General features: G+C 39.3%; 1 protein-coding gene across 1 annotated transcript in view; it reads right to left on the bottom strand.

Annotated features, from left to right (window-relative positions):
• The window catches only part of LOC136863786 (cell adhesion molecule Dscam2), a 1,545,364-nt gene that overhangs the window by 415,167 nt on the left and 1,102,730 nt on the right, over positions 1 to 27,467 (bottom strand). Inside the window, exons 9-11 of the mRNA XM_068226091.1 lie at positions 26,620 to 26,771; positions 24,909 to 25,019; positions 17,526 to 17,687 (exon numbers count right to left, since the gene is read on the bottom strand). Coding sequence (XP_068082192.1) covers positions 17,526 to 17,687; positions 24,909 to 25,019; positions 26,620 to 26,771 — 425 coding nt within the window. The remainder of the gene's footprint in view (positions 1 to 17,525; positions 17,688 to 24,908; positions 25,020 to 26,619; positions 26,772 to 27,467) is intronic.

Raw genomic sequence — 27,467 nt, 5'->3', positions numbered from 1 at the left:
TCCCCACACAAAGTTAAGTTGGAATATACCCAACAAGAATGTTACTGTGTACTTTAAGACACAAACGATATATCCTCTCAGGTTTAAATCACCGTCTTCTTACGGTTCTACACGATGTAAGCAAAGGAATGAAGATAGATGAGGTTTATTGTTTTACGAATATCATACATAACGCCAATACCACTTTATACTTCAAGCATAACAATGTACAAGGAGGTGTTACATTCAACAGTGGTCAAGTTGCATTGAGAATACAGTGGGTAGTTTGTATGGTGTCGAATTTCATGGCATGTCATCATAATAATAAACTTGTGAGTGGTTGTGACCACTAAGGGGCATGTGAAGTTCCATCGACAAGGAACTCAGATTTATTTAAGATATTTTCTTTACTTGAATATTAAATTAATACCTTACTCACCTTATACATTTGATATAAATCAGACTAATTAAAAGGAGAAATCAATTCTTCATGACTTAACATTGCCACTGTATTTCCAGATTTCCGTTTTTCCTACATTAACATAAACAAACTTGCGCTAAATATAATGTATACATTTTCACCATTCGGAATATTATTAATCGACTTGCTGAGGTTTAGACGGTAACAAATTTATTCTCGTCTAGGCTTTCCTCTACTTCTGTTACTTTCCATGGCCGTGCGCATTATTTTCCTCCTCAATTCGTCACACAAAATTCCACCGCCGAGGCTGGTTTATGCAGATAGCTTCGTCTAAAGAGTTTATTCCTAGCCTTTATCATCTTATACCGACTATCCTCCTACCATTGTTCCCACTTGTTCGTACCAGAAATCATCTTCGCTATTTACATATTTGTTATTTCCAAGTTATGAATAAGATAACCTGAGTCCACCCACCGTTCACTCCTGTACAGGAAAGTCCATTTACAAACAGACCTATGTAAATATAATTTAGCCCGGGAGGTGAGTTATTTCTTTTGTAATACCGTTGGTAGCAACTGAGAGCTCACTGCGTTAGTTTCACTGCACCTTGATTCAATTTCCCTTTGTATACTACCATCCTGGGAGAATACACATCGTAAATACTTGAAATGATCCACCTGTTACAGTTTTATATTCTTGATCTGACATTCAGCCCTTTTATGTTTCCTCCCTACTGACATCATTTTAGCCTTCTATCTCATTTCAAAACTTCCACTTGCATTGGCCTGGATTTGAGCCACAGCCGCCTTGGGGAGAATCCAGTGACAATGCCACTCGGCTATCACGCCCCAAAACATAGCTTTCGGAGACTTCAAACTCGATCAAGTCATGTGACGGCTACCATCGCTATACACTACAGTAGACAGTAGACTCCATCTTCGGAAAAATGTCTTAAAGATCAGCGGGTGTTTATCACCCGACTAGAAGAATGTTAGCTAATAATATAATGAGAAAGCTATTCAGGAATCACAATCTGTAATAACTTTTGGCTCTTTTTCGCAGATTCCATTTCCTGAGTATTTTTAATTTTATAGTTTTATATCATTTTATGGCTCTATCATTTTAGCGTAGCTTCACGGCTGAAACTATTTCTGACGTAGGATGCTTTCTCTGTTATGATTTCAACCATATTATGATGGACTCTTCTTAGAAAGGATATAATCACTTGTGAGTTATTTGTGTCAAAATTACGTAATTATTTGTTATGATTTTCTCTATTCTATATTCTATTCATGCGTGAATAATTTCCGTTTGGCTCGGTTGACACTTTCAGCTTGTATTACATATAGCGTAAAAGGTTGAATCAGTAGTTCTCTGTTTTTAGGGGTCTACGTATACCTCACTGATCCTCTGGTTATTGGGCCACTGCTTTGTTGATTTCCGTTTACTTATATAATTCGATACTGTATTTTTAATTCTGTTTCGTTATCGTATTAGTCTTGCTTTATTTTCTTACAAGAAATGTTGAAACGTTTTTATCTGAGTACGTGCAATCGAAATTCGTGATCATGCATAATATTACAATTATATAAATGAGTGCTACAGTTTATAACATAAACATAATGAAATAGGAACATATCTGAAATTACTACATACATGCGGGCGATGGGAAATGCCTTAGAAAATCAGATAAATGTCTTCTGAAAAGAAAATCATCTTAAACAATCATTATAATTTTATCGTCAAATATGGACTCCAGCTGAAAGAAAAAACTTATAGAGGGTTAGAAGATCGTAGAGAAATATTAAACAAACCATGTTTGCACATAACCTGAAATGAATCATTACAATTTCTAGAAAATATTCTTATAACGTTTACCTCACTGTTCTTGAAAAGGAGTATTTTAGACACTGATTTTCACATGATTCAATCCAGGATTGCATTCTTTTTAAAAACGAAACAATTGATAAATTATTGAATTTCAAAAGCTTGATACACAGCGTTACCAACACGACAGAAAGAATCCATACTTACCACACTCAGTCTCTGCGATGAGGTATGGGATAATTCAGTCGTAGAAAATGTTCATGAATAGTGATCACACAATACCAAGGGCATTGGAAATAATTTTAAAGATGATAAGCATAGGAGGAGGCTGAAGAGTACACGTGAAATTGGCACGGCACTGGAATATTGGAAAATCAAGTGGTTCTTGTTACGGGAGCTCAAGTCAATGTGATCATCAGTACCCACTGAGCGTGAATATTGCCTGATTGATATTCATTGAATATTCTGACGTAGCACTTTTCAGAGCAGTGGAACTGCACGTCTGATGTTGGGAGACTTTCACGTCAGTCAACCCTGTAACCTGCCATACGGAACATTGACATAGGATTTTATAATTTCTGCTGAAGTATATAGCCTACACAATTTCAGAATTTTGATTTTGTGTAATACTAATATTTCTGGTTTTACGTCCCACTAAACTATTTTTAAGACCTTTGGATACACCGTCGTGACGGAAGTTATGGTCCCGTGAGATTTATTTTACGTGCCACAAAATCCACCAACAAGGGGCAGCTGTATTAGAACACCTTCTGAGCTTCTCACCCCAGCGTGATTATGTGTATTTTATGAGTACAAATGACATGTGATGGTAGGACTATGGTATTAAATTTACTCGATATTTTATTTATGGTGTTGATTCACTAAAAGAAACACTTACTACCTAGATCTGGATGACACTTGATTGTTATTGTGATGTTATTTTCGGAGATTAAAATTCTAATTTGCAAGAGTAATATTTGGAAAAAGACACTCTTTATACGAAACCTCATTCCCTTAATTTTCATGCGTTGTCTACGAGATATCCTTGGTATATTCGATGGCTGATAAAATGAACTCAGTTTTTGGTTTCATGTTCTCCTATTGTATATAATATTTTTTGGTTAGTTGCTCTACGTCGCACCGACACAGATAGGTCTTATGGCGACGATGGGATAGGGAAGAAAACGACCGTGGCCTTAATTAAGATACACCCCCAGCATTTGCCTGGTGTGAAAATGGAAAATCGCGGAAAAAAGTCTTCAGGGCTGCCGACAGTGGGGTTCGAACCCACTATCTCCCGGAAGCAAGCTCACAGCTGCGCGCCTCTAACTACTGTATAGTTTTCGGAGACGCCGAGGTGCCGGAATTTAGTACTGCAGGAGTTCTCTTACGTGCCAGTTTATATACCGACACGAGGCTGACGTATCTGAACACCTACAAATACCACCGGACTGAGCACGGACCATGTTGGGGTCAGAAGGCCAGCGCCTCAACCGTCTGAGCCACCCAGCCAAGCAATATTATATACATTATACACCTATATATATATATATATATATATATATATATATATTTCCTAAGTAAAACATTTTTTGTACTCCTCATGTCATCAATATAGCAGCAATGCAACTAAACATTGATTCAACGATTCATTTTTGAACTCAGACGACGAAGGGATAGGAAAGGGCTCGGACTGGGAAGGAAGAGGTTCTGTGATTCAACAGTTCGATATCAGTCAGCAAATACGCAGATTTTAAGTGCGGCCAGTATCCAGTATTCGGGAGATAGTAGGTTCGAACCCCACTGTCGCCAGCCCTGAAGATGGTTTTCCGTGGTTTCCCATTTTCACACCAGGCAAATGCTGGGGCTGTACCTTAATTAAGGCCACGGACGCTTTCTTCCCACTCCTAGCCCCTTCCTGTCCCATCGTCGCCATAAGACCTATCTGTGTCGGTGCGACGTAAAGAAAAAAACAAAAAACAACAACGCAGATTCATAGTGGGTGTAACGGGGTATTTTATATATGTACTGAGATGCACAGTATATCCGGACGGCTGTACCTTTCCAGAAAGTCCCTTAGGTACGCTTTTATTTTTTTGCCTAGTGATTTAATGTCGGTGTAAAACTACAGGTTTTTGGTGACATTAGGGCGGGAATGAGCTAGGAATTGGAAAGAATGGACTCTAGTCTTAATTAATGTGCCTGGTGTCTTTGTGAGAATCCGCAGAAAACCAGCTTCAAATCTGCTGTCGGCGGGGTTCAAACCCACCGTATCCTGAATGCGTAAGTTGTGTATAGATACGATAACAAGCGAGCTACGAGGCTATTAATCAATACGGTAGAAGTCACAACAAAGTGGTACTGAAATTTTTGATCAAATACCGTCTTCGTTTCCCTAGTAACGACGTATTTAGTTATTTAGTTTAACATATTGTGAATTCAGTGTTGTGTTGATTTCTGCAAGTATTGTTCTCACAACAGATGAGAAGATGTTGTATTATTTCCGGTCATACGGAGTAACTTGTCAGAATGGGCCAAGTTTGCTTCAGTACGAGGAGCGATTTAATAAGAAGACAGCAAATAACAGAACAATGTTAGCTGTCCTTCACAAGTTCCGTCTTACAGGAACAGTTTTATATCAACGTAAATGGATAACACGGCACCCAAGAACCGTCACCACAAACGAGAATCATGGACGACTTCTCCAACAGGTGTTCCAGCCCCTGAAGTGCAGTCAACGACGAACGTCGCTGAAACTCGGTTTGAGCGATAGGTCTGTTCGGCGGATGTTTAAAGAGTTGGGTTGATTCTCATGCAGCATTCAAGTTGCGCAGCGTTTAAGAGAAAGAGATGAGTGAGCCCAATTACGGTATTTTAACCAAGTGTTATCCATGCCGAGTGAGAATCCAGATTTCTTCCGCTACATACGGATTTCAGATGAAAGCCAGATTCACGTTGATGCCACATCAACCGACAAGCAATTCATTTTCTAGGGTTTGAACGGCCTGATTTCGTTATACTCAAACTACTACACAGTGCACAGGTTACGATTTAGTGCGCCGTGTCTCGTCATGGATACTGAGCCCTTATTTCGTCTAAAATGCTGCACAGAATCCAAAAAGTAGTGGAGACCTCATTATTACTCTGTTCGTGAGGAATTGGCGCCCTTTTCTGTCGCACTGGGAACTTTCCCCTCCAACGACAATAGACAGTCCACACCGCGGGAGAGAGTCACTACCCTTCTGCAACGACACTTTGTAAATCACCTAATTTCTCGTGGAACACTATTCCCGTACCTTTCCTGCTCCCTGAACCTCACGGCCTCAGATTCCTGCAAATGAGGCATGTTGAAAGAATCAGTTTTGAAGACAGATGGCCCACATAAAAATGAGGAGTATCTGCTCAAAATGTTCTATTTCCACCCTAAGGAAGTTGTGGAAAAAGTAAGGAAAAGTAAAGTAAAAGCCACATACAACGGGTGTGGTACTACTTTTAAAGAATTGCATCATTCTGGTCTGGATTGCTCACGGCATTCGATAGTATTTAACTACTGTTATGCATATGGGCGGAAAACTAAACAATTTTTTTGAAGTGGAAAGGGCATCTTTTGAATAGACACTCCTCAAATATTCACGAATTGCACGCGAAAATAACACCATTTTTTGTGTCGTTACAGTAACATTTGTTAAACAGCATGTTCAATAATCTAATAATAATAATAATAATAATAATAATAATGTTATTTGTTTTACGTCCCACTAACTACTTTTTAAGGTCTCCGGAGACGCCGAGGTGCCGGAATTTAGTCCCGCAGGAGTTCTTTAACGTGCTAGTAAATCTACCGACACGGGGCTGTCGTATTTGAGCACCTTCAAATACCACCGGACTGAGCCAGGATCGAACCTGCCAAGTTGGGGTTAGAAGGCCAGCGCCTTAACCGTCTGAGCCACTCAGCCCGGCTGTTCAATAATCTTCAGAAACTTTATTATCAACGTGCGACACGTGATGGCACACATTTCGAACACATACTCTACCAACGCAACTTTTTTTAAAAGCCAGTGTCGTTTGGTTTCCTGCATACGGTATATTCCTCAAATCATAAATGAAAATTCAGTGCAGTACTAATCAATATATTGTCATTTTTAGGACACCGTCATAAGCGTACAATATGGTGGGACTTACGCAGGAAGGGTAAAGTTATGACTCTATGCATCAATCATCAATTTGACCCTTGGCATTATGTATCCAAGTACTTTCTAGTTACATATACTCCATACAACTACTCTACCAGCCATAGTGTTGGAACCAAGCATTATGGATTTCTTCAAATACAAGTTTACATGAATAAAGGAGAATTCCTTTTACACATCTATCATTAGATCTACATACATACGTACTACATACTATATTAATAGACAGAACCCTGTGTCAGGACTGGATACTGGATACACTATAGTTAAAAGAACTGGTAAATTACATCAATGAAAAGATCTTAAAACCGTAATCCTGGAATAAAAGAGGAATCGTGAAATAAGTGTCTCTATACAACTGCAAAGGAATCATAACAGTAGTTTCTTCATGCTTCTGGAAGAAGTATACAGTTAATCATATACAGAATGAAATATCAAACTAGAAGATTAAAATATGTGTTTCATTAGGTACATGGACAAATCTTACCTAACCAAAAATATTACTTCTAACTTACGCAGGAATATTTTAACACTTTAAATGTAAAGGGGTGAAAGTACCTTCGTATATACAGTATAAGTTAAGGTATATTATACCAAGCATACTGCCGAAGAATAAATTATTATTACGTATTTTTATTAATATCCAATTAAGGACATGGTCAGAGGATTGAGGTCAGATTTACGTCCTGTTGCCATGCGCTGATCGTATTGAAAATTTCCCATGAATTCGTCGGGATTTTAACCAGTGACGCTCGGCCTGGGCCCCACGTGGCTTGATCTCTGCACAATTATCTATTATTATTATTGTTATTACTATTATTATTGTTATTATCAAATTTGAATGCAGTTAGCATTCGGATATGCATTCAGGAATCAAGTCATTTTTTAGAAATGATAAAGTGTGATTACAAATACAACTTTTAATATAAATCCACTGCTAACTGAATACCTTTTTCCGAGTGTAATTACTAGAGCTAGGATTTTTAAGCAAATTCATATTTAGTTTCTTTAAGGGGTAGTAGAAAATAACAATACGTTCAAGATTCATGTCAATTATGGGCCACTGGACACATTTCAGTGTGTCTAAAATGTCCTAAAATTAGAATGTATGCCTTTTGTTGTTGACATTATTGCCTAAACATGGCTAAAGTTTGAACTGCGTGCTCTGAAGGAGTTATTATGGCATTCTTTCCCAATGGTCTTCTTGATACTGAAACTCTGTTTTCCATTTTTTCCATACTACAAATGATGCAATTTATCTATTTCAATGTATCTACTTCTCCCGAACAGCACACAAATATAATTCTGGACAGACAAACAAATATGGATTGCTAAAATATACAGTACAATGGAAGGATAGAAGACATTCTAACTCACGTATTGGATTTCAGTTGTCATGTTGTGCCTCTTCGAAATAACACCTCTATTGTATACTTATTGCTGTATTTCTCTCCTATTTGTTATCTTTCCAAAGATGTTTGTCTGTTAGGTCATCAGCCCAGAGGTTGGTTGGATCCTCAAATAGCACCACCAAAGGCTATGCAGCTATAGGGAAACTGCAAAAACCAATGGCAGAGCCCAAATGAGGCGTACTAGGCAAGATGAGGAGTGAGGTAGTTTGCCATTGCTTTCCTCAATGGACCAGAAGGTGCCACTGCAGTGCGACTGATCATATGAGCAACACCTTTCCTAACACTCCGACACTAGTTGTGCCCCAAATGTCATTACTCAGCACCACCCATATCCCAGCAGCTTTCATAATGTCACAGCCATGGACGAGACTGGGACTTCGGTGGAAGCTACACTTTGCTCTGGCCTGTGCCAACTTTCCAAAGATAGTAATTACAAACCTTGAAAACGGCGCTGTTGGTATACTACTAGGGTATTTTCAGATACGGTCCGGGCAGCACTGTTTGATTGTATGGCGAGTGCAAGCGATTTCATGTTCAGAAGCCTACAATAATTCCACAGACAAGCACTGTTGCGTGAAGTACACACAAGAGTAGTGTATGTTCCTCGTCTAGGACTCGAGGATATACTGGGGTTGAGTTTTGCTGTGTGTATGTGCGTGTTGTGTTCACGTGATAAGCAATTACCACAAATTTTATTCCGCTAATTTGTTCAAGCTTTACATTTACTATATCACTAATTTATTGATACCACAAAATGGAAACATACTGCGGTGCAAATTTAACTCGGTGTTGATTTGTTCATTAGGCAAATTTTCTCTGTTTAAAATTTAGTTATGCCACAGGAATGATATTTTTTATGATACTAAATTTCCCATAACCAAAACTTTACTGTGATGTTAATTTGTATATCGGCAAAAGAAAATTTTACTGCGGAATTAATTTCTCCTTGTTGAAAGTACAGTGCTATTAATACAGTATTAAGAATAAAACTATGATAATTTTATCCTGATATTTGTAAAGCCAATTTTAATTTCTAGTGTCTAATTTAGAACCATTTTAGCCTCTTATAGACGCCTAAATATTTCATGTTTAAATATGCCAAGGTGCAGTAATTACACATCGAGTTTAGCAGTAATGATACATAAAGCATGTAGTGATATTCTGCTGACTACAGTTTGCTCAATAATGAAGCACACAACTCTGTTACCAATAAGTAATTTAAATTGTTGTCAGAATACTTCTTCCAATATAGTGCTCTTCCTGTCGTAAGGAAAATACTCTTCATTCATGTATTTTACATCTCCACGACGATGTTCAAGTTATATACTTTGCGTTTCTTACCAACATGTTTCTAAGCTGGAATAAGTCGTGCAGTACTGTAAATGGTCAGAGCTTAATACGGTAATTACGTCAGGGTACCGGGAACTGTGAAAGGACCAAAATATGCATTATTGTCTTTTATCCCAATATATTCTCCTAAGTTTCTTGAACAAAATGATTTATACTTATATTATTTTAGGTGCGCATATAGTTTTTAAAATATTTAAATCGAGCTCGACCGGGCGAGTTGGCCGTGCGGTTAGAGGCGCGCATCTGTGAGCTTGCATCCAGGAGATAGTGGGTTCAAATCCCACTGTCGGCAACCCTGAAGATGGTTTTCCGTGGTTTCCCATTTTCACACCAGGCAAGTGCTGGGGCTGTACCACAATTCAGGCCAAGGCCTCTTCCTTCCAACTCCTAGGCCTTTCCTATCTCATCGTCGCCATAAGACCTATCTGTGTCGGTGCGAAGTAAAACCACTAGCACAAAGACCAAGCTCGGTAGCTACAGTCACTTAAGTGTGGTCGGTATCCAGTATTCGGGAGATAGTGGGTTCGAACCCCACTGTGCCCTGAAGATGGTTTTCCGTGGTTTCACGTTTTCTCACCAGGCAAATTTTAGGGCTGTACATAAAGTTTTTTTACAATTTGCTTACGCTGCACCGACACAGATAGGTTCTATGGCGACGATGGGCTAGGAAAGGCCTAGGAGTGGAAAGGAAGTGGCCGTGGCCTTGATTAAGGTAAACTGCAAGAGGCTTACCTGGTTGAAGATATGATGCTTTTGAAGTCTGAAAGATACGGTGATAAGTTAACAATACAAATATGTTACTGGTGAGCCTAATTTAAAAATAGGGAAAATATTATTAGTTCTAGCAGTGCAAGACCGACAAGCTGCAGCATATCGATAGTAATGATACGGTATGTCGATGTATTCTATCCTTATACCGTGGTGAATATTGAGTAAAGTACAGTATGCATATTAACATCCATATTCTCTAACTTAGGGGCAGCGTGATATATGAAAGTTGAATATTCATGAAAACGTGATTATTTTACTGAAAACGTAGAAATGGTAGATTTTTCACTATACTTGCCTATCAGCAAATTAGCTTTAACCGTTAAAGGGTAAGGGTTATTCTGCCCGAAGGCAGGTCCGAACCTCCGCAGAGGTGTTCCTGAGCCGGAGTTTACGTGCGGTAGGGTGGCCAGTTCCTTTCCGCTCCTCTATTCCCTTACCCCCCACAAACAGCGCGTGGCAACCCATCCAACTCCTGACCACGCCCAATGTTGCTTAACTTCGGATATCTCACGGGATCCGGTGTTTCAACACGGCTACAGCCGTTGGCCTTTAACCGTTAAGTATTTTAGAAATCTTGTTTTTACCATAAGAATGAGCCTTTACATACACATATAAATGCACACAAACCTGGAAGTACATTTATTATTTAATACTTAATCCACTGCCGTCCCCGCAGTGTAGGGATAGCGTGCCTGCCCCTTACCCGGAGGCCCCGGGTTCAATTCTCGGCCAGTGTGTACGTCCACTGTGTGCTGGTTCGAGGTCCATTTAGCCTACGTGATTTGAGGAGCCATCTGACGGTGAGATGGCGGCCCCGGTCTAAGAAGCGACGAATAATGGCCGAGAAGATTCATCGTGCTGACCACACGACACCTCATAATCTGCAGGCCTTCAGGCTAAGCAGCGGTCGGTTGGTAGGCCATGGCCCTTCGGGGCTGTTGTGCCATGTTTTTTTCTCAATCCATTGGTTGAAGGAAATAAGTATTATTCTAGTTAAAGATAATATATACATCCGCTAAAACTGGAAGACATTCGTGAGTTTCGTAAGCAGTCACCGATGCTGAATGGGTGTGCTATGTCAACAGAGTAGCTGAAACCAAAGACGGTGTTCTGCGACATTTGGCTCGGAGGAAGCCTGGAAACAATTCTAGCACGTTGAATAATGATTTTTGGCGGTCACAGGATGCCTTGGGTATTCTCAAACTGTAAGAAATACGTTGCATATTGCCAATATTCATTTTTGGTTGTGATAGTAACACAGCTGTAACACTCGCCATTATGAGACACGTTATGGACAGGAACGACATTATGCCGAATGAAACGTTCAATGTTGACACAAAGTATTGCTCATCGATGAATCCTGTATATGTATCGTTCCTTAAAACATCTTCGTGTTTGGAGAGAATCCAGAAATGCTGCACATCTCATGCATAGCGTGTAGGGAGGACAGCGGAGTGGAGGCCTTACCATATTTTTAGGTGGCATTAACTGAGGTAATATAACGCCTTATTCGGTCATTCCTGGCAATGTAAAATCTTCTAAATATCGGAACAACATCAGAATAGAGCCAATTGTTCAAATGCATCACCAGCATTTCGAGAAATTCATCTCTTTAGACCACAACTCACGAGTCCATCACACAAGCTTTACCACTCTGCTTCTTCACGATGAAGATAACACGTCATTAATGTGTCTACCTTGATCCAAAGCATAACATTTATTGATTACGCCTGGGTTTCTTGGGCGATCTGACGAACAACGCACACTTTGACATCTATGTAGAATTACCATTTAAGAGTGGTACAAATCGGACCAGCATTGAATTTACGGTACCGAGCTCGATAGCTGCAGTCGCTTAAGTGCGGCCAGTATCCAGTAATCGGGAGATAGTGGGTTCGAGCCCCACTGTCGGCAGCCCTGAAGATGGTTTTCCGTGGTTTCCCATTTTCACACCAGGCAAATGCCGGGGCTGTACCTTAATTAAGGCCATGGCGGCTTCCTTCCATTTCCTAGGCCTTTCCTATCCCATCGTTGCCGTAAGACATATGTGTCGGTGCGACGTAAAGCAAATAGCGTAAAGCGTTGAATTTACGGCTGGACGCTGGAGGATGGTTCACGAAGAGAGACTCAAGCAAGCATCAGCGAACTGTAACGAATTATGGGTATTGCTACGAAACGCGCACAAATGCATACTGGAAAACAACAGACATCTGTTTATTTGTCTTGTGGGGAGCAATAGTGGCTGGTTAGACAGGACACGTCTTACGTCCACTTTCTATATTGAAGATGCCCAGATGATGTAAATAGTTTCTGGGTGTGTATTTTTCATAACCTATTTGTGATTCTACTAGCTATACCCACGCGTCAACTTGGGCTTACATTGGTATTTTGTAGGATTCTTGAAGTGACCTAACTTTATCTCATATCTGTTTGCGGTTTATGCTGTCCAGCTGTCCACCGGGAACAATCTACATGCTATGGCAGACAGTGAAGAAACTGTTAGAGTGCGAGATATTGAAAAGAAAATACTGGATCCTACAGGATCACAGTTCTCTAGACGATATGTAAGTTCAGGCTATAAATGTTGAATTTCTTATGAGCGTTACCAAGTGGGCATTACCAATTTCCACAGAGGAAGCTTCAAACAATCTTTCTAACAGAAGAAATCTAGTTGGCTTTAATACGCACAGACTCATGAAATACGTGCATCTATCTAACCCAGAACAAGTGAGTTTGGGAAGAATGACCCTACAGCGCAAAGGCGAGCTACATTTGTATCACGTTCGTACATATACGTGTATTTAAATTCATTATACATTCGAGTTAAGGAATTTAATATAGAATCGCGATAACTCCATCACCTCGATGACACGTAAAATGAAGCCTAGTGAACGGATTACTTAAATAAAATAATACTTTCGTGCTTATAGAAATCAACGATTTAATCCGACATGCCATTGCAAACAACATTTATATTAGCGTGTGTTTATTCTTTCGGAAATGTTGATAAATAGTGCTTCTGGTACATAGACGAACATTACATATTAAATCTCATTCCAGGTTAGAAACATGTTCACAGCATACCATTAGTTGAAAACACATCAATAAACGAACTTATCATTCGTACGTTACTAGAGTATAACACATATTGAAAATATATTGAGATATGTTAATTGATTTATTGCCATATTCGAATCAGTTACATAGACTTTGAATATGGAAATAATCTTCTTTTAAGTATATCAAATAAATCAGCGCATTTACTGCTATTAATGCAAACAATAATACACTCATGTTTATAAAAAAACAGAACACCTTGACGGACTAGACGTAGAAGTTCATATTCACAGGACATGTTCATTAATATGTTCTGCAGAAACGATTAGCATTTTAGTACCTAGGTTCAGCATGTGTCTTGTTGCCTAGTAGACACTGGGTCCTCCATGGGCACAGATAACTTGTTCCATGCGTGATGGCATCGACGCGTATAAAGCTATAGCCATACATGCTGCATTCACCTGGTTCCACAGTTCTTCCTTTGTGGTTGGAATTGGGTACAGCTCCGCACCCGCCGTTTCACCATATCCCACAAATTTTCGATTGGCGACAAGTCCGGTGATCGGGCGGGCCAGGGCAACAGTCTGAAATCCTGTGACACCAAGAAGGCACGTGTTCGTGCAGCAACATGTGGTCGCGCAATATCCTGCTGAAAGATGGCGTCTGGGGTGTCGTGCAGAAAGGGTATGGATACGGGTCACAGGATGTCATTCACGTAGGTCAAACTGGTCACAGTGCCCTAGACACGCACCAAGCCTCAACTGTGATTTGTGGTTGTACCTAATAGCACCCTACCCCATAGGGCCTTGAGTTGGCGCTGTATGTGTTGTGCGAATGCAGTCAATGTGATAATGTGATGCCTTTCCCCCTGTCTGCGGCGAACCAAAATGCGGCCAACATATACAAACAAACAGAACGTTGATTCGTCCGAAAACACTATCTACCGTCATTCTTGTCCCCAGAGACGTCGTTCCATACACCATTGCAGTCTAGCATGTTTATGCACTTTAGTGAAAGGTAGGCGGAGAAGTGAACGACGCGCCGGAAACCCAGACAGTAATAAACGGCGACGGACTGTCACTCCTGACAGTGTACGATGTGTTACACTGTTCTACTGTTGCGCCAGAGCCGAGGAGGACGCAGATCTCTCCTGCAATGCCATTCGGATGAGGTGTCGATCTTCTCGGGCTGTGGTGTGGGTGATGCGACCAGATCCATCTCGTCGTCTTCTACGGCCTTCTGTGAACCATACTGTACACAACCGTTGCACTGCCGACACACTTCGACCCACAACAATTTTCCGGATGGATGCATCACGTTCTCTCAAGTCAATAATGCGCCCTCTTACAAACTCACTCATTTGACTGTACGGTTCTTGCATACGTCTGCGAGGCATCCTGCACGTGTGCTCAACTCACACTGATCCATTACCTTCGATTTAGAGCGACAACGAGAGCCGCAGGCATATTTTACCAGTCGGTGGTGATGTGCCGAGATATCGATATAGACCTTGTACCTGAGGGCCAACATGGTTCAAATGCTAATCATTTTTTCAGAACGTAATAATGCACATGTCGTGTGGATATGAACTTCCTATCTCTAGTCTTTCAAAGTGTTCTGTTTTTTTTTTTACAAACATGGGTATAATGGGGCGTTCAGAGCACAAGGGAATCGAGTCCATTTTTGGTCATTTTGGACTTATTCCACGTTTAATTACTATTTATGAAGCTGCTTTCAGAGCATAAAAGATTCATGTCCAAATATTGTAAATAACTGTTATATGATTGGCAATTCTGTTGAGCACGGAGGGAAGCAGTCATTTGTTCAGAGCACAATGGGAACATGTACATTGGCACAGTTTCCATGGTTTGCTTTGTCGGTGTGTGAGATTTAATTAAAATATCATTGTCTCTGATGAAGTTGTGTCACGATCCGAGCATGAATGTCTCAGCCATTGATCACAAATTCTTGGTATCAGGACATTATTACTTACCTAATGGCAGTGATTTTGGTTTAGTGGAGAAAGCCAGTAGGACAATCTCGCACTTTTACGCACCAAATGATTGGATGGATATCGTTAGACAAGCAAAGAAAATGTCCCCTGGATTTGAGGTCATTGGAATGAAATTCTCAGACTTCATATCCACCAGAAACTAGGAGAATTCAGTAAGGAACAGAAAAAAAGAAAACGGTTGATGATTATGACATCAACTGGCTGACTATGAGTTGGTTACTTTATAAAAGTGAATCCCCTTTTACCCTGATGTTTAAGCAGACTCTGAACCCTAATATGCAATTTGACGAAGTTGACGTAAGAAAGAAGTCTCCCGACCATCGCATAACACACCTTTATAACATCCAGCAAGGCCCTCTTTATACCCAACGTCGACCAGTAACAAAAGCGAAGAAAAAGGGCATAGGGGATTTACTGCTATACATTCCGCCTGTGCATCATAATTTTTTCAAGAGCCTACCGTGTGAAACTGCCACAAGGGCTTCCTCGGCTTTGCAAGGGCAAGCAGACGAAAGTGAATACGTATTTCTTTGAATCTGAATTGTATAACTTACTGTTTGGAAATATTTGCTGTAAGCATGCATAGAGAAGAAAATTTTAATTATATATTCAAGAAAGGTATTTCCTTTACTGTTTCCTTAATAAGACCAGAAGCCTATAATAAAGAGGAAGATACAAGTACAACACATTCAGAGCACAAAAGAATCAAGTCCAAATCCAAGATACAAGTTCAATACATTCAGAGCACAAAAGAATCAAGTCCAAAACTTTATTTTTCTATTTTAGTTGGCATGTATTAGCACTTATATTTACCCTTTTGTAATACGCGAATACATTGTACAAAATAACTTCTGTTATTGAAACACTTTAAAACATTGTAAACGTCTTCCTGTAATTAATTATTCAGCAAAACCTTTATGTCAATTTTTCTCAAAACCTTCTTATTGTGACTTGATTCCTTTGTGCACTGAACACCCCATATATCATTAGCACATTATAACCAAAGGAAATTTCCTAATAATTCCTTCGACGGAAAAAGACAGCACTTGACAAGCAACGTTTTTAGAAATATTTTATTATCCCTTTATTATTCACATTCAGTTAAAATAAATCATAATAAACTTACCTGTCTTATCAGGAGCTAACAATATGTATATGTACAAAAAGGCAGGGCAACAAACATTATCCATCAGAAGAACATTATTATATTAGCGTGAATTTATCTAGAACTTCATGTCTGACTACAATCCAAGGAGTATTTAGTGCATATGAAGCAAAATAAAGGAGAATAACATAAATGAAATAACAAGCCAACAAACAATCAGAGTCACTGAGCTAAATAAAATGGTATGCAATGACGATTATAAACCAGCAACAAAGTCAATGACAGTGCATTGTTCCACCTTTAAAAATTATGAAATAAATAAAATAAATCTTGCCTGGGAACTTAAAGGTGACCTTGTAGTGATTAAATTATTTTCATTTTAGCAAAATAATAATATGTTATTCGTACCGGCATAATGAACTACGAATTATTTCATCTTTCCGTGCAATTTGTATTTCTTTTTAGCTATTTGCTTTACGTCGCACCGACACAGATATGTCTTATGGCGACGATGGGGTAGGGAAGGCCTAGGAATTGGAAGGAAGCGGCCGTGGCCTTAATTAAGGTACAGCCCCGGCATTTGCCTGGTGTGAAAATGGGAAACCACGGAAAACCATCTTCAGAGCTACCGACAGTGAGGATCGAACCCACTATCACCCGGTTACTGGATACTGGCCGCACTTAAGCGACTGCAGCTATCGAGCTCGGTCAATTTGTATTTCTGAGAATATCTCGATTTATATTCTGATTAATGTATTGCTGGTGGTGGTAGTGGTCGTTGTGGTGTGGTATTTGTTGATTTAAGGGGAAATGCAGAAAAACTGCTAACCGCATTGACTAATGTGGATAAATATAATGTGAAAATTTATTTTATTTCGTCTAGGATAATTCCCAAATTAATACAAAATACTTAGCAGTTTGTGTACAAAGTGTACATTTAACCCTCTTGTGTGCCCTAATATTTTGCTATTATAATTCAGTGGTTTATATATAACCTGTTTTGATATGTGGAATTTTATTTTACATGGATGCATGATTCATCAAATGAGAATTTTGGCCCGCGACGGAAAGACCAATAAATTAGAATATTCCAAACTTGGACGTTATTTTCTCAATGGTTGTTATTGTACAATCCTTAAATAATAAATAATGTAATCACTATCAGAGGTCACTACAATGAAAGGCAATACTTCTATTCCGTCTGTGAGGGTACTTCATACCAGAAATCTAACCATAACGAAGTATTTATGTATTTATCCAAAATGTAAGGTATAGTTTCCTTTAAAAAATTATTCAATTCCGGAAAAGTTGACATTGCATAAAGAAATTTTGCTTGGGGACTTCAAGGGGAACTTGCAGTTGTTAAAATGTAAGGTACAATGTAAATTCAGATACTAACCTTTAATTTCAATCTGCACGCTTTTAGAATCTTGGTGACCCTGTTTATTACGTGCGGTGCACGTGTATGTTCCACGATCCGATGTGCTGTCCACTCGGAACACCGTGAGAGTACCGTTAGCTGAGACCTCCTGACGTCTGTTAATGGGAAGCTGTTGACCATCTGCGTGGAGAAATATATTGATTTAGCAATACATTAGATACACCACAAAATTCAAGTACTAATTTGATCAAGATTTCAAAACGAATGTGCAAAGCCAATTAGGACTGTACGTAATTATTGATTAATTATGTTTCGTAAACTAAAGCACAGCCTGGTAAAATATTTTGACTTGAGAAATAGAATTACAAAAGAAGGAAATTTTCAATCATTCGTTAGTGCTATTTTCAACGTAAGAAAGATCGGTAATCGAAGTATAAAGCTGGACACATCCAAACGTTCCTTCAGGAAATAGTTGGGATTTGCATATCTATACTTCTAAAGAGCGACTACATTATGTTTTAATGACTGATATAATACTTGTTGGGGATGATAACATAGATGTTAGGTCCCTTTCAACAAAAAACATCATCATCATCATCATCATCATCATCATCAAAATAACACTGGTTCACTTAGGTAGCGAGTGTGAAGCTTAGCCTAGGTAAAATGGCAATTCATTCTAGTGCTTACGACATACAGTACATTATTTTGTAAAATAAGCGAGATTGAAAACTATTTAGGTTAATTTTAAATATATTAAAAACACGTTTTACGTAGAGTTCTTGATATGTCATGAATTTTCTAAGAGTGCAATGCAGTTCTATTCGTACGTGCTACAATGGAACCAGGTGTTCTATTTTTAAATAATTCAAGAGCATGAATCGTAGCCCGTTCATTTCCATTTGACTTCGCTCTTAGGATTATTTTAGGGTATATTATTTCTCATCAAGCGTGTCTGTGATGGAAACATTAAACACAGTCATACACTATCTGATCAAAAGTGTTCGGACACCTCCTCGAAATCGTCCACTAAGTTTAATCGGATATACTGCCCAATAGTGGACGTTAGTAAGGGGTGGGTGGCCGAACCTTGGTCTTTATTATAGCTCGACCTCTACGGGGGATAACTGTCTACCAGGTGTCAGGACGTTTTTGGAGTATGACAGTCCATTCTTCCTGGAACGTTGTAGCAAGCCCAGTTTGCAATGTGGGTCGTTGGGGTCTGGAGCGAAGTTGTCTTTCTCGTTCATCCCTAAGGTGTTCTATAGTATTGAGAGATCACGCCTCAGGTCTGGACAGTCCATTTACACGATTGTGCATTCATTTCACAAGCTCGGAGTTATGGGATCGACTTTCAGCACACTTTATTGACATTCGAGTGTGTATTAATGCGAGAACCTCAAAAGTTTCGATGCCGACACCTTGTTTATGGCAGGAGAACGTGTAACGGTCCAAGCCGCGTAGCTTGGCTAACAAATTAGTTATAAAAAATGTGTAATTGTAAGATTTCTCCCTTTACTATTCATTAAGACCCAATAATTGAGGCAAAAACATTAAAACATTACAGTAAATTATTTACATTTTATAGGCTGAATGTGCAATTGTATTTTATATGCGTGAAAATTTGTAGAAAAATATTTGTATAGTGTAGCCTACCTTGTAATTAGGTTTTACAAAGTTAGACGATTCGAAGAACGTATTTTCTCAGAAAACAAAACTGTCTGAAAGTGTTTTTCCTTTCTCCTATCACTGATTGTATTTAATAAACTACCGGTAAGCTTAATAATTGAACTTTAAGACCAGTTAGACAAGGTAACAGTGAAGAATATACACGGCCTTAACGGAAAGTTCGAGTTGTATAGGATGCGATTAGTAAGAACTGGGATTAAATATTTGTAATTTCAGACCATGCTGTCACCTTAATTAAAATCAACCCTGCAAAGCAAAATTATCATTCCCTCCCCCACCACTTCAGTAGTGAAAAACATTTTTTTTTTCAAAGAACGATATATGTTCTTGTCATTCGATGCTTAAGTATGGAGTTATATTACACGCGGATGTTCTAATGAGAATTTAACGCAATGCATTTCATACAAAATGGTAGCAATTCTTAAATTTACAATTTACAATATCAATGTGCATCTCAGCTGAAAATCAAGGCGTTATTTTTATATATATCTGTGAATACTATAGCTTTCAGAATCCGGTTTAGAAAACCGAGATGATTCGTCGTGCTGACCACATGACGCCTCAGTAATTGCAGGCCTTCGGGCTGAGCAGTGGTCGTTTGGTAGGCCATGGCCTTCGGTTTTGTTGCGCCATGTGATTTGGTTTCGTTTTGGCAGGGCCTATATCTTTCAGAAAGCGATCTAAAAATTAATTACTTTCCTTCACTGTTAAATATAGTGTATACCTTTTATTATCCCATTTGTATTGCTATTTTGCCAAGTGCTGCTCAACAATACATAGAATATATTTATAGAACGACGTATTTCCATGTTATAAGGTCACATAATTAATCTATTGTACTTTGTTTTTCAATTAGCATCACCAACCAACATCCTTCATATTTTAATCTCGGTCGTTCGATTTTTAATGTAATAATAATAATAATAATAATAATAATAATAATAATAATAATAATAATAATAATTCATTAATATTGTCAGGTAATTTCATCGTTACAATCTCCTCTATTGCTGATGAAGCAGTCCATGTTAGAAGCCTCCTGAAATGTGAAGTGTGCATATTAGGTAAATAACTCACTGTAAGCGTTTGCATGACGATTCATCGGTAAGTATGACTCATAGAAAATAAACATACATACATACATACATTATCATTATAGACCGTTATGCATTTAAGCGTTCAGTCTGCAAGCCTCTGTGAATTTACTAAACGTCGCCACAATCGTCGACTTGCAACTAGTGTTGTGGCCTCATTTAGTTCTATACCTCTTATCTTTAAATCGTTAGAAACTGAGTCTAACCATCGTCGTCTTGGTCTACCTCTACTTCTCTTACCCTTCATAACGGAGTCCATTATTCTCCTAGGTAACCTATCCTCCCCCATTCGCCTCACATGACCCCACCACCGAAGCCGGTTTATGCGTACAGCTTCATCTATCGAGTTCATTCCTAAATTAGCCTTTATCTCCTCATTCGGAGCACCCTCCTGCCATTGTTCCCACCTGTTTGTACCAGCAATCATTCTTGCTACTTTCATGGCTGTTACTTCTGACTTATGAATAAGATATCCTGTGTCTACCCAGATTTCGCTCCCGTAAAGGAAAGTTGGTCTGAAAACAGACCGATATAAGGATAGTTTCGTCTGGGAGCTGACTTCCTTCTTACAGGATACTGTTGATCACAACTGCGAGCTCACTGCATTAGCTTTACGGCACCTTGATTCAATCTCACAAATTATATTACCATCCCGGGAGAACACACAACCTAAATAATTGAAATTATCGACCTGTTCTAGCTTTGTATAACGAATCTGACATTCAATTCTGTTGAATTTCTTACCTAATGACATCAATTTAGTCTTCAAGAGGCTAATACCATACTCATTACACCTATTTTCAAGTTCCAAGATATTAGACTGAAGGCTTTCGGCACAATCTGCCATTAAGATCAAGTCGTCAGCATAGGCCAGACTGCTTACTACATTTCCACCTAACTGAATCCCACCGTGCCATTTTATACCTTTCAGCAGATGATCCATGTAAACTACGAACAGCAAAGGTGAAAGATTACAGCCTTGTCTAACCCCTGTAAGTACCCTGAACCAAGAACTCATTCTACCATCAATTCTCACTGAAGCCCAATTGTCAACGTAAATGCCTTTGATTGCTTTTAATAATCTACCTTTAATTCCATAGTTCCCTAGTATGGCGAACATCTTTTCCCTCGGTACCCTGTCATATGCTTTCTCTAGATCTACGAAACATAAACACAACTGCCTATTCCTCTCGTAGCATTTTTCAATTACCTGGCGAATACTGAAAATCTGATCCTGACAGCCTCTCTGTGGTCTGAAACCACACTGGTTTTCATCCAACTTCCTCTCAACGACTGATCACACCCTACCTTCCAAGATGCCATTGGATACTTTGCCTGGTATACTAACCAATGAGATACCTCGATAGTTGTTGCAATCCTTCCTGTTTCCTTGCTTATAGATAGGTGCAATTACTGCTTTTGTCCAATCTGAAGGTATCTTATCAACACTCCATGCTAATCTTACTACTTCATGAAGCCATTTCATCCCTGCCTTCCCACTATACTTCACCATTTCAGGTCTAATTTCATCTATTCCTGATGCTTTATGACAATGGAGTTTATTTACCATCCTTTCCACTTCCTCAAGCGTAATTTCACCAACATCATTTTCCTCCGCCCCATGAGCTTGGCTGTTCGCAACACCACCAGGATGGTTTCCTTTTACATTGAGAAGATGTTCAAAATATTCCCTTCACCTCTCCAGTGATTCCCTGGGATCTATTATGAGTTCACCTGAATTACTCAAAACACTGTTCATTTCCTTTTTCCCTTCCTTCCTCCTATTCTTTGTTACTGTCCAGGAAGGTTTCCCTGCTGCTTGAGCTAGGCTTTCCAGCTTATTACCAAAATCTTCCCAAGACTTCTTTTTGGATTCAACAACTATTTGTTTCGCTCTGTTTCTTTCATCTACGTACAAATACCTGTCTGCCTCGACCCTTGTTTGGAGCAATTCCTGATAAGCCTTCTTTTTACGTTTACAAGCTGCTCTCACTTCATCATTCCACCAAAATGTTCGCCTTTTCCCATCTTTACAGACAGTTGTTCCTAGGCATTCCCTTGCTGTTTCTACTACAGCATCCCTGTATGCCACCCATTTACTTTCCATACCTTCAACCTGCTTACTGTCTACTATTCGAAACTTCGCACTAATCATATCCATGTACTTCTGTCTAATTTCCTCGTCCCGGAGATTTTCTACCCTTATTCGTTTGCAGACACATTTCACTTTCTCTATCCTAGGCCTAGAGATACTTAGTTCACTACAGATCAGATAGTGGTCTCTATCATCGAAAACTCCCCTGAAAACTCGTACATTCCTAACAGATTTCCTGAATTCGAAGTCGGTTAGGATACAATCTATTATGGATCTGGTACCCCTAGCCTCCCATGTGTAGCAGTGAATAGCCTCATGCTTGAAGAATATATTCGTAACAGCTAAACCCATACTAGCACAAAAGTCCAGCAAAGGCTTCCCATTCCCATTGGCTTCCATATCTTCCCCACATTTACCAATCACCCTTCCGTATCCTTCAGTTCTATTCCCAAATCTCGCATTGAAATCGCCCATTAGCATTATTCTATCCTTGCTGTTGACCCTGATCACGATGTCACTCAATGCTTCATAAAACTTGTCAACTTCATCCTCATCTGCACCCTCACATGGTGAATACACGGAGACAGTTCTAGTCCTGATTCCTCCAACTGACAAATCTACCCACATCATTCGCTCATTTACGTGCCTAACAGAAACTACCCTTACCCGAATATCACTTACTCCTAGCACATCCAGATGCATCCTCTTTGCTGACTCAGCCAGTTCTACTTTCTTTCTTTCTTTCTTTCTTTCTTCCATAAGCCCCATTAATATTGACAGCTCCCCATCGAATTCCATTTCGTTCGCCAAGTTGTTTCGAAGGAGTCCCTCGCCTGTCAAATGGGAGTGGGACTCCGTTACTCCCATAGGTCCGAGGCTTGCTTAAAATGTTCTGAGCTCGGTAAATTTATGCAGCAGGATGCTACCCTACTTGCACATAGTCCAAGTGACGATCTCCTCAAACGGGTTATGGACCACCAGTGAATTGTATAGTCCTAGCCGCCTGAGCACAAGGTTGGGCTATGACTCAGAATATGTCCGGGATGCCCACTCCCATTCCATAGCAACTGGTATTCCGACTCTCAGGACCCCTTACTAGGCCACTTAGCCGTTGCCCATGGTTCACGAACTAGGACGTGACTACTGTAATCCGCACATTAAAATGCTGAATTGTTCCATGATTGTGAATGAGGTTTATAACTGAACATTAGAAAATTAATTTTTGGCTGACGAAAATTCAACTCGTATTATAATGAAAGTTTGGTATCTGTGTACGAGCACAGAATTCTTTGCTCCTTCCTGTTATGCACGCTGCGTCCAATAAACTCATAAAGAAATTCCTCTCTTCTTCATTATAGGTCTCTGTATCAGATCCAGTGATCCTTTTGGCTTCCATTTTTACAGAAATTACGATTAAGAACTGACGATGACATATTCGGTAAATTATAATTTCTAAAGGTATATGAAAAAAGAGAGCAGTATGGATTATGTGAGTTTTATGTACCTGTTTTCAGGTGTGAGGTATTTTTGGAGAGGGATGGTGTCGGTAATTTGTTTTGATAAAGAGCTCACTTTCAAGCTATAAAAAAATTAGCTCCCTCTCTCTCTCTCTCTCTCTCTCTCTCTCTCAGAAAATAGCTTTAACGCTATAAAATAATAATAATAATAATAATAATAATAATAATAATAATAATAATAATAATAATAATAATAATAATAATAATAATAATAATAATAATAATAATAATAATAATTGCTTGTTGCTATTGTTAGCCCGATGCAGCTCTTGATAGGCAGATCCACTGATTAGGGTGGGCGGCGTCTGCCATGTACAGAAAACTGCATGTTTGTGTGGAGCTGTACAGCGTTTTGTGTGATGTATGAGTTGGTAGGATGTTGGGATGGCAAGTACCTAGATCCGAGCCAGGACAATTAATCGTTTAAGATTGAAATACTTCGTCCCGACCGAGAATCGAATCCAGGGTCCCAATGACCGAAGGACATGACAGTCACCACTCAGCGATAGAGCCGGACAGTTCTTCTTCTTTTTGTTATTATTATTACCATCATTATCATCATATAATAATAATAATAATAATAATAATAATAATAATAATAATAATGCTGTCTGAATATTAAGAGGAAAGCGTTGGGACGGACACAAACACCCAGTCTCCGAGCCAGAAAAATGAATCAGAAGCGATTACAATCCCCGACCCAGCTGGGAATCGAACCCGGGACCCTCTGAACCGCAGGCCAGGACGCTGACCATTCAGCCAACGACTAGGACCATAATAATAATAATAATAATAATAATAATAATAATAATAATAATAATAATAATAATAATAATAATAATAATAATAATAATAATAAGAGGCCGCCGTTAATAAATCACATCTATTAATTCACTGAGTTTCATTTAATGGTACATTTAGAAATCGCAGAACACTGTGTCCAGTAATAGTTAGGAAAACTTAAAATATTATTAAACAACAATTAAATAAATTGAGTATAATATACCTTTCTCCCAAATGATGGAGCTGATGGGAAATCCTGCCACGGGGCATTTTACAATCAAATTTTTTCCAGCAACAGCTGCAATGCTGGACATTGGACGGACGTGTGGCAAACCTGAAAGAAGGGAAAGCACATATGGAATTCATGGTACAGTATTATCCATGATTGGTATATAAGAACCTTAGGTATTAACTACAGTAGGTCAGGGCTGTTAGGTTTCAGCGGGATAACAACTTCTGACGCTGGTGTGTGTTACTCGGCTCAGTACATCGGTTTTTAATGGCAGCTGTATACTGAACCCATTCGTTGACTGAACGGTCAGCGTACTGGCCTTCGGTTCAGAGGGTCCCGGGTTCGATTCCCGGCCGGGTCGGGGATTTTAACCTTAATTGGTTAATTTCAATGGCACGGGGCCTGGGTGTATGTGTTGTCTTCATCATTTCATCCTCATCGCGACGCGCAGGTCGCCTACGGGGGTCAAATAGAAAGACCTGCACCTGGCGAGCCGAACCCGTCCTGGGATATCCCGGCAATAAAAGCCATACGACATTTCATTTACTGAACCCATGACCGTGGTGGATCACCAAGGGTTCAATACATACAGCGTGGATCATACCTTACAATATATCATATATATTTGGATTTTAGGTGCAGGCAAGCTTGTTTTACGTAACTGTTGATAGCATGATGAGATTTTTAAAAAGCCTAGTAACCTTTAGTGAAATTTGCATATTGATATATTGGTGCTAAATGGAATTTGCTTTATGGAAATCCAAAGCCTGTTTCCAGTCATTCGACTGGGTCAGGAATGGGATGAATGAAGCCCTCATCAAGCGGCGAGGATAGGAATTGCTTCGGCTGTCGAAGCCCGTCGCACTCCTCTGCGGCAACGATTAATGACTCACAGGTGAAATTAAATAATATTGGAGAGTGTTGTTGGAATGGAAAATGACAGGGAAAACTGGAGTACCCGGAGAAAAACCTGTCCCTCTTCCGCTTTATCCAACACAAATCTCACATGGAGTGACGGGGATTGCAGCCACGGAAGACAGCGGTGAGAGGCCGGCGCGCTTCCGCCTGAGCCACGGAGGCTCGATCTGCATTATAAATAATGTAATTCATTGAATATTTACATGCCTTTTTTACAGAAATGATTTGATGGCTTATATCAACAACACACACTAGAAACTCCACGACATTCCTTGAGAAATGCTTTCTTAATCATTACATTTTATAACTATTTTTGTACGTTTTGCACTGCGAATTATTTTTTGGAAGTTAAATTAATTGCGTCAAGGAAAAAAATTCCTTGAGTATGTTCTGTATATAAATAAAATAGGCCTACACACGAAAATTAGATACAGATATTTTCAATAGCTTTTGAGTTACGATGAACACCATGTGTAAAAAGAAAATGAGTAACACACACAATATCGGGGGGCGTAGCAAGTGGTATACATGGACATTAACAACCTTATATTTTGAGGTAGTGGAAATTTATTTCCCACCAGATTGGAGAGAAAACTATGTAATGGAGAATGTATTGGAAAATACAATTTTTGATCCAAGAAAGTGTGCCTTTCCCTTACGGTTTACAATAAATTATTGCTTCCTACACTTGTGGAATCAATTCTTGAAATTCACAAACCCCCCGCCACACTTTTATTACACATTGTGTATGTTTCAGCCACTAATTGCAGTTTAACGTTCTCACCATAAATATTGAGCCTCGCTGCGTGGGATTCGGAGCCGACCCTATTCGTGGCTACGCATTTGTATTCTCCACCATCTTCCACGTGTACCGCGCTGATATTCACGTGGCTGATAACATCACCATGAGCTGTCACGTACTGGCCAATCAGCAGCCTGCAAGGACACAAACAACTTATCACAAATCAGAGAAAGGTTCCAAGTCGCGACAATTCACCTGTAACAGCTTAAAATTACGGTGGGTCAGACAAATGGTTAAATTCCTTGTGAGAAATAAATATCTGGCAGAATAGTAAAATAAAATAATTGGAAGTTTCAGCTTAAAATATAGTTGCTTAATTACAGTATGAAACTGGAGGAAGAATTTTACACAAGAATGATTATTTCAGGTTTAATATTGGTATAGGACAGTGCTTGATCTGAAATACACTGCATTGTTTTTAATAAAATGAAAACAGCCCTCTTACTGTTCCATTGATAAAAAGTTGCAACTAAATTTGGTATTTAATCAGTAATTGTAAAGTAGAAGTTTGACAGTGTCTTGTATCTCGTAAGGAGTTCTTCTCCTCTGCCAGAGGTTGAGGATCCTCAACCTTAGGCAGAGTTAAACGATATTAGATGATCATTGCATTGTCGGTAGATTTACAGATAGATTACTGAATTCTATGTTGGGCAAAATTCCGATAGCAGATAGGTATACGAATATTATTTATTGACATAAAAGAGCATAACTTCTGAAAGAAAAGTTTCCTGTGGCACATGTATTCATTATGGGCCTAACTCAACCAAGACGGCTTCTGGTCAGCAAGATGACCTGCATATATTAGAATGGTAACGTGATCAGCTGGAGGA

Source organism: Anabrus simplex, chromosome 2 (assembly GCF_040414725.1).
Source record: "Anabrus simplex isolate iqAnaSimp1 chromosome 2, ASM4041472v1, whole genome shotgun sequence".
Lineage (NCBI taxonomy): Eukaryota > Metazoa > Arthropoda > Insecta > Orthoptera > Tettigoniidae > Anabrus > Anabrus simplex.
The sequence above is the reverse complement of the archived record's forward strand: the minus strand, read 5'-3'. Positions and strand labels throughout refer to the sequence as shown.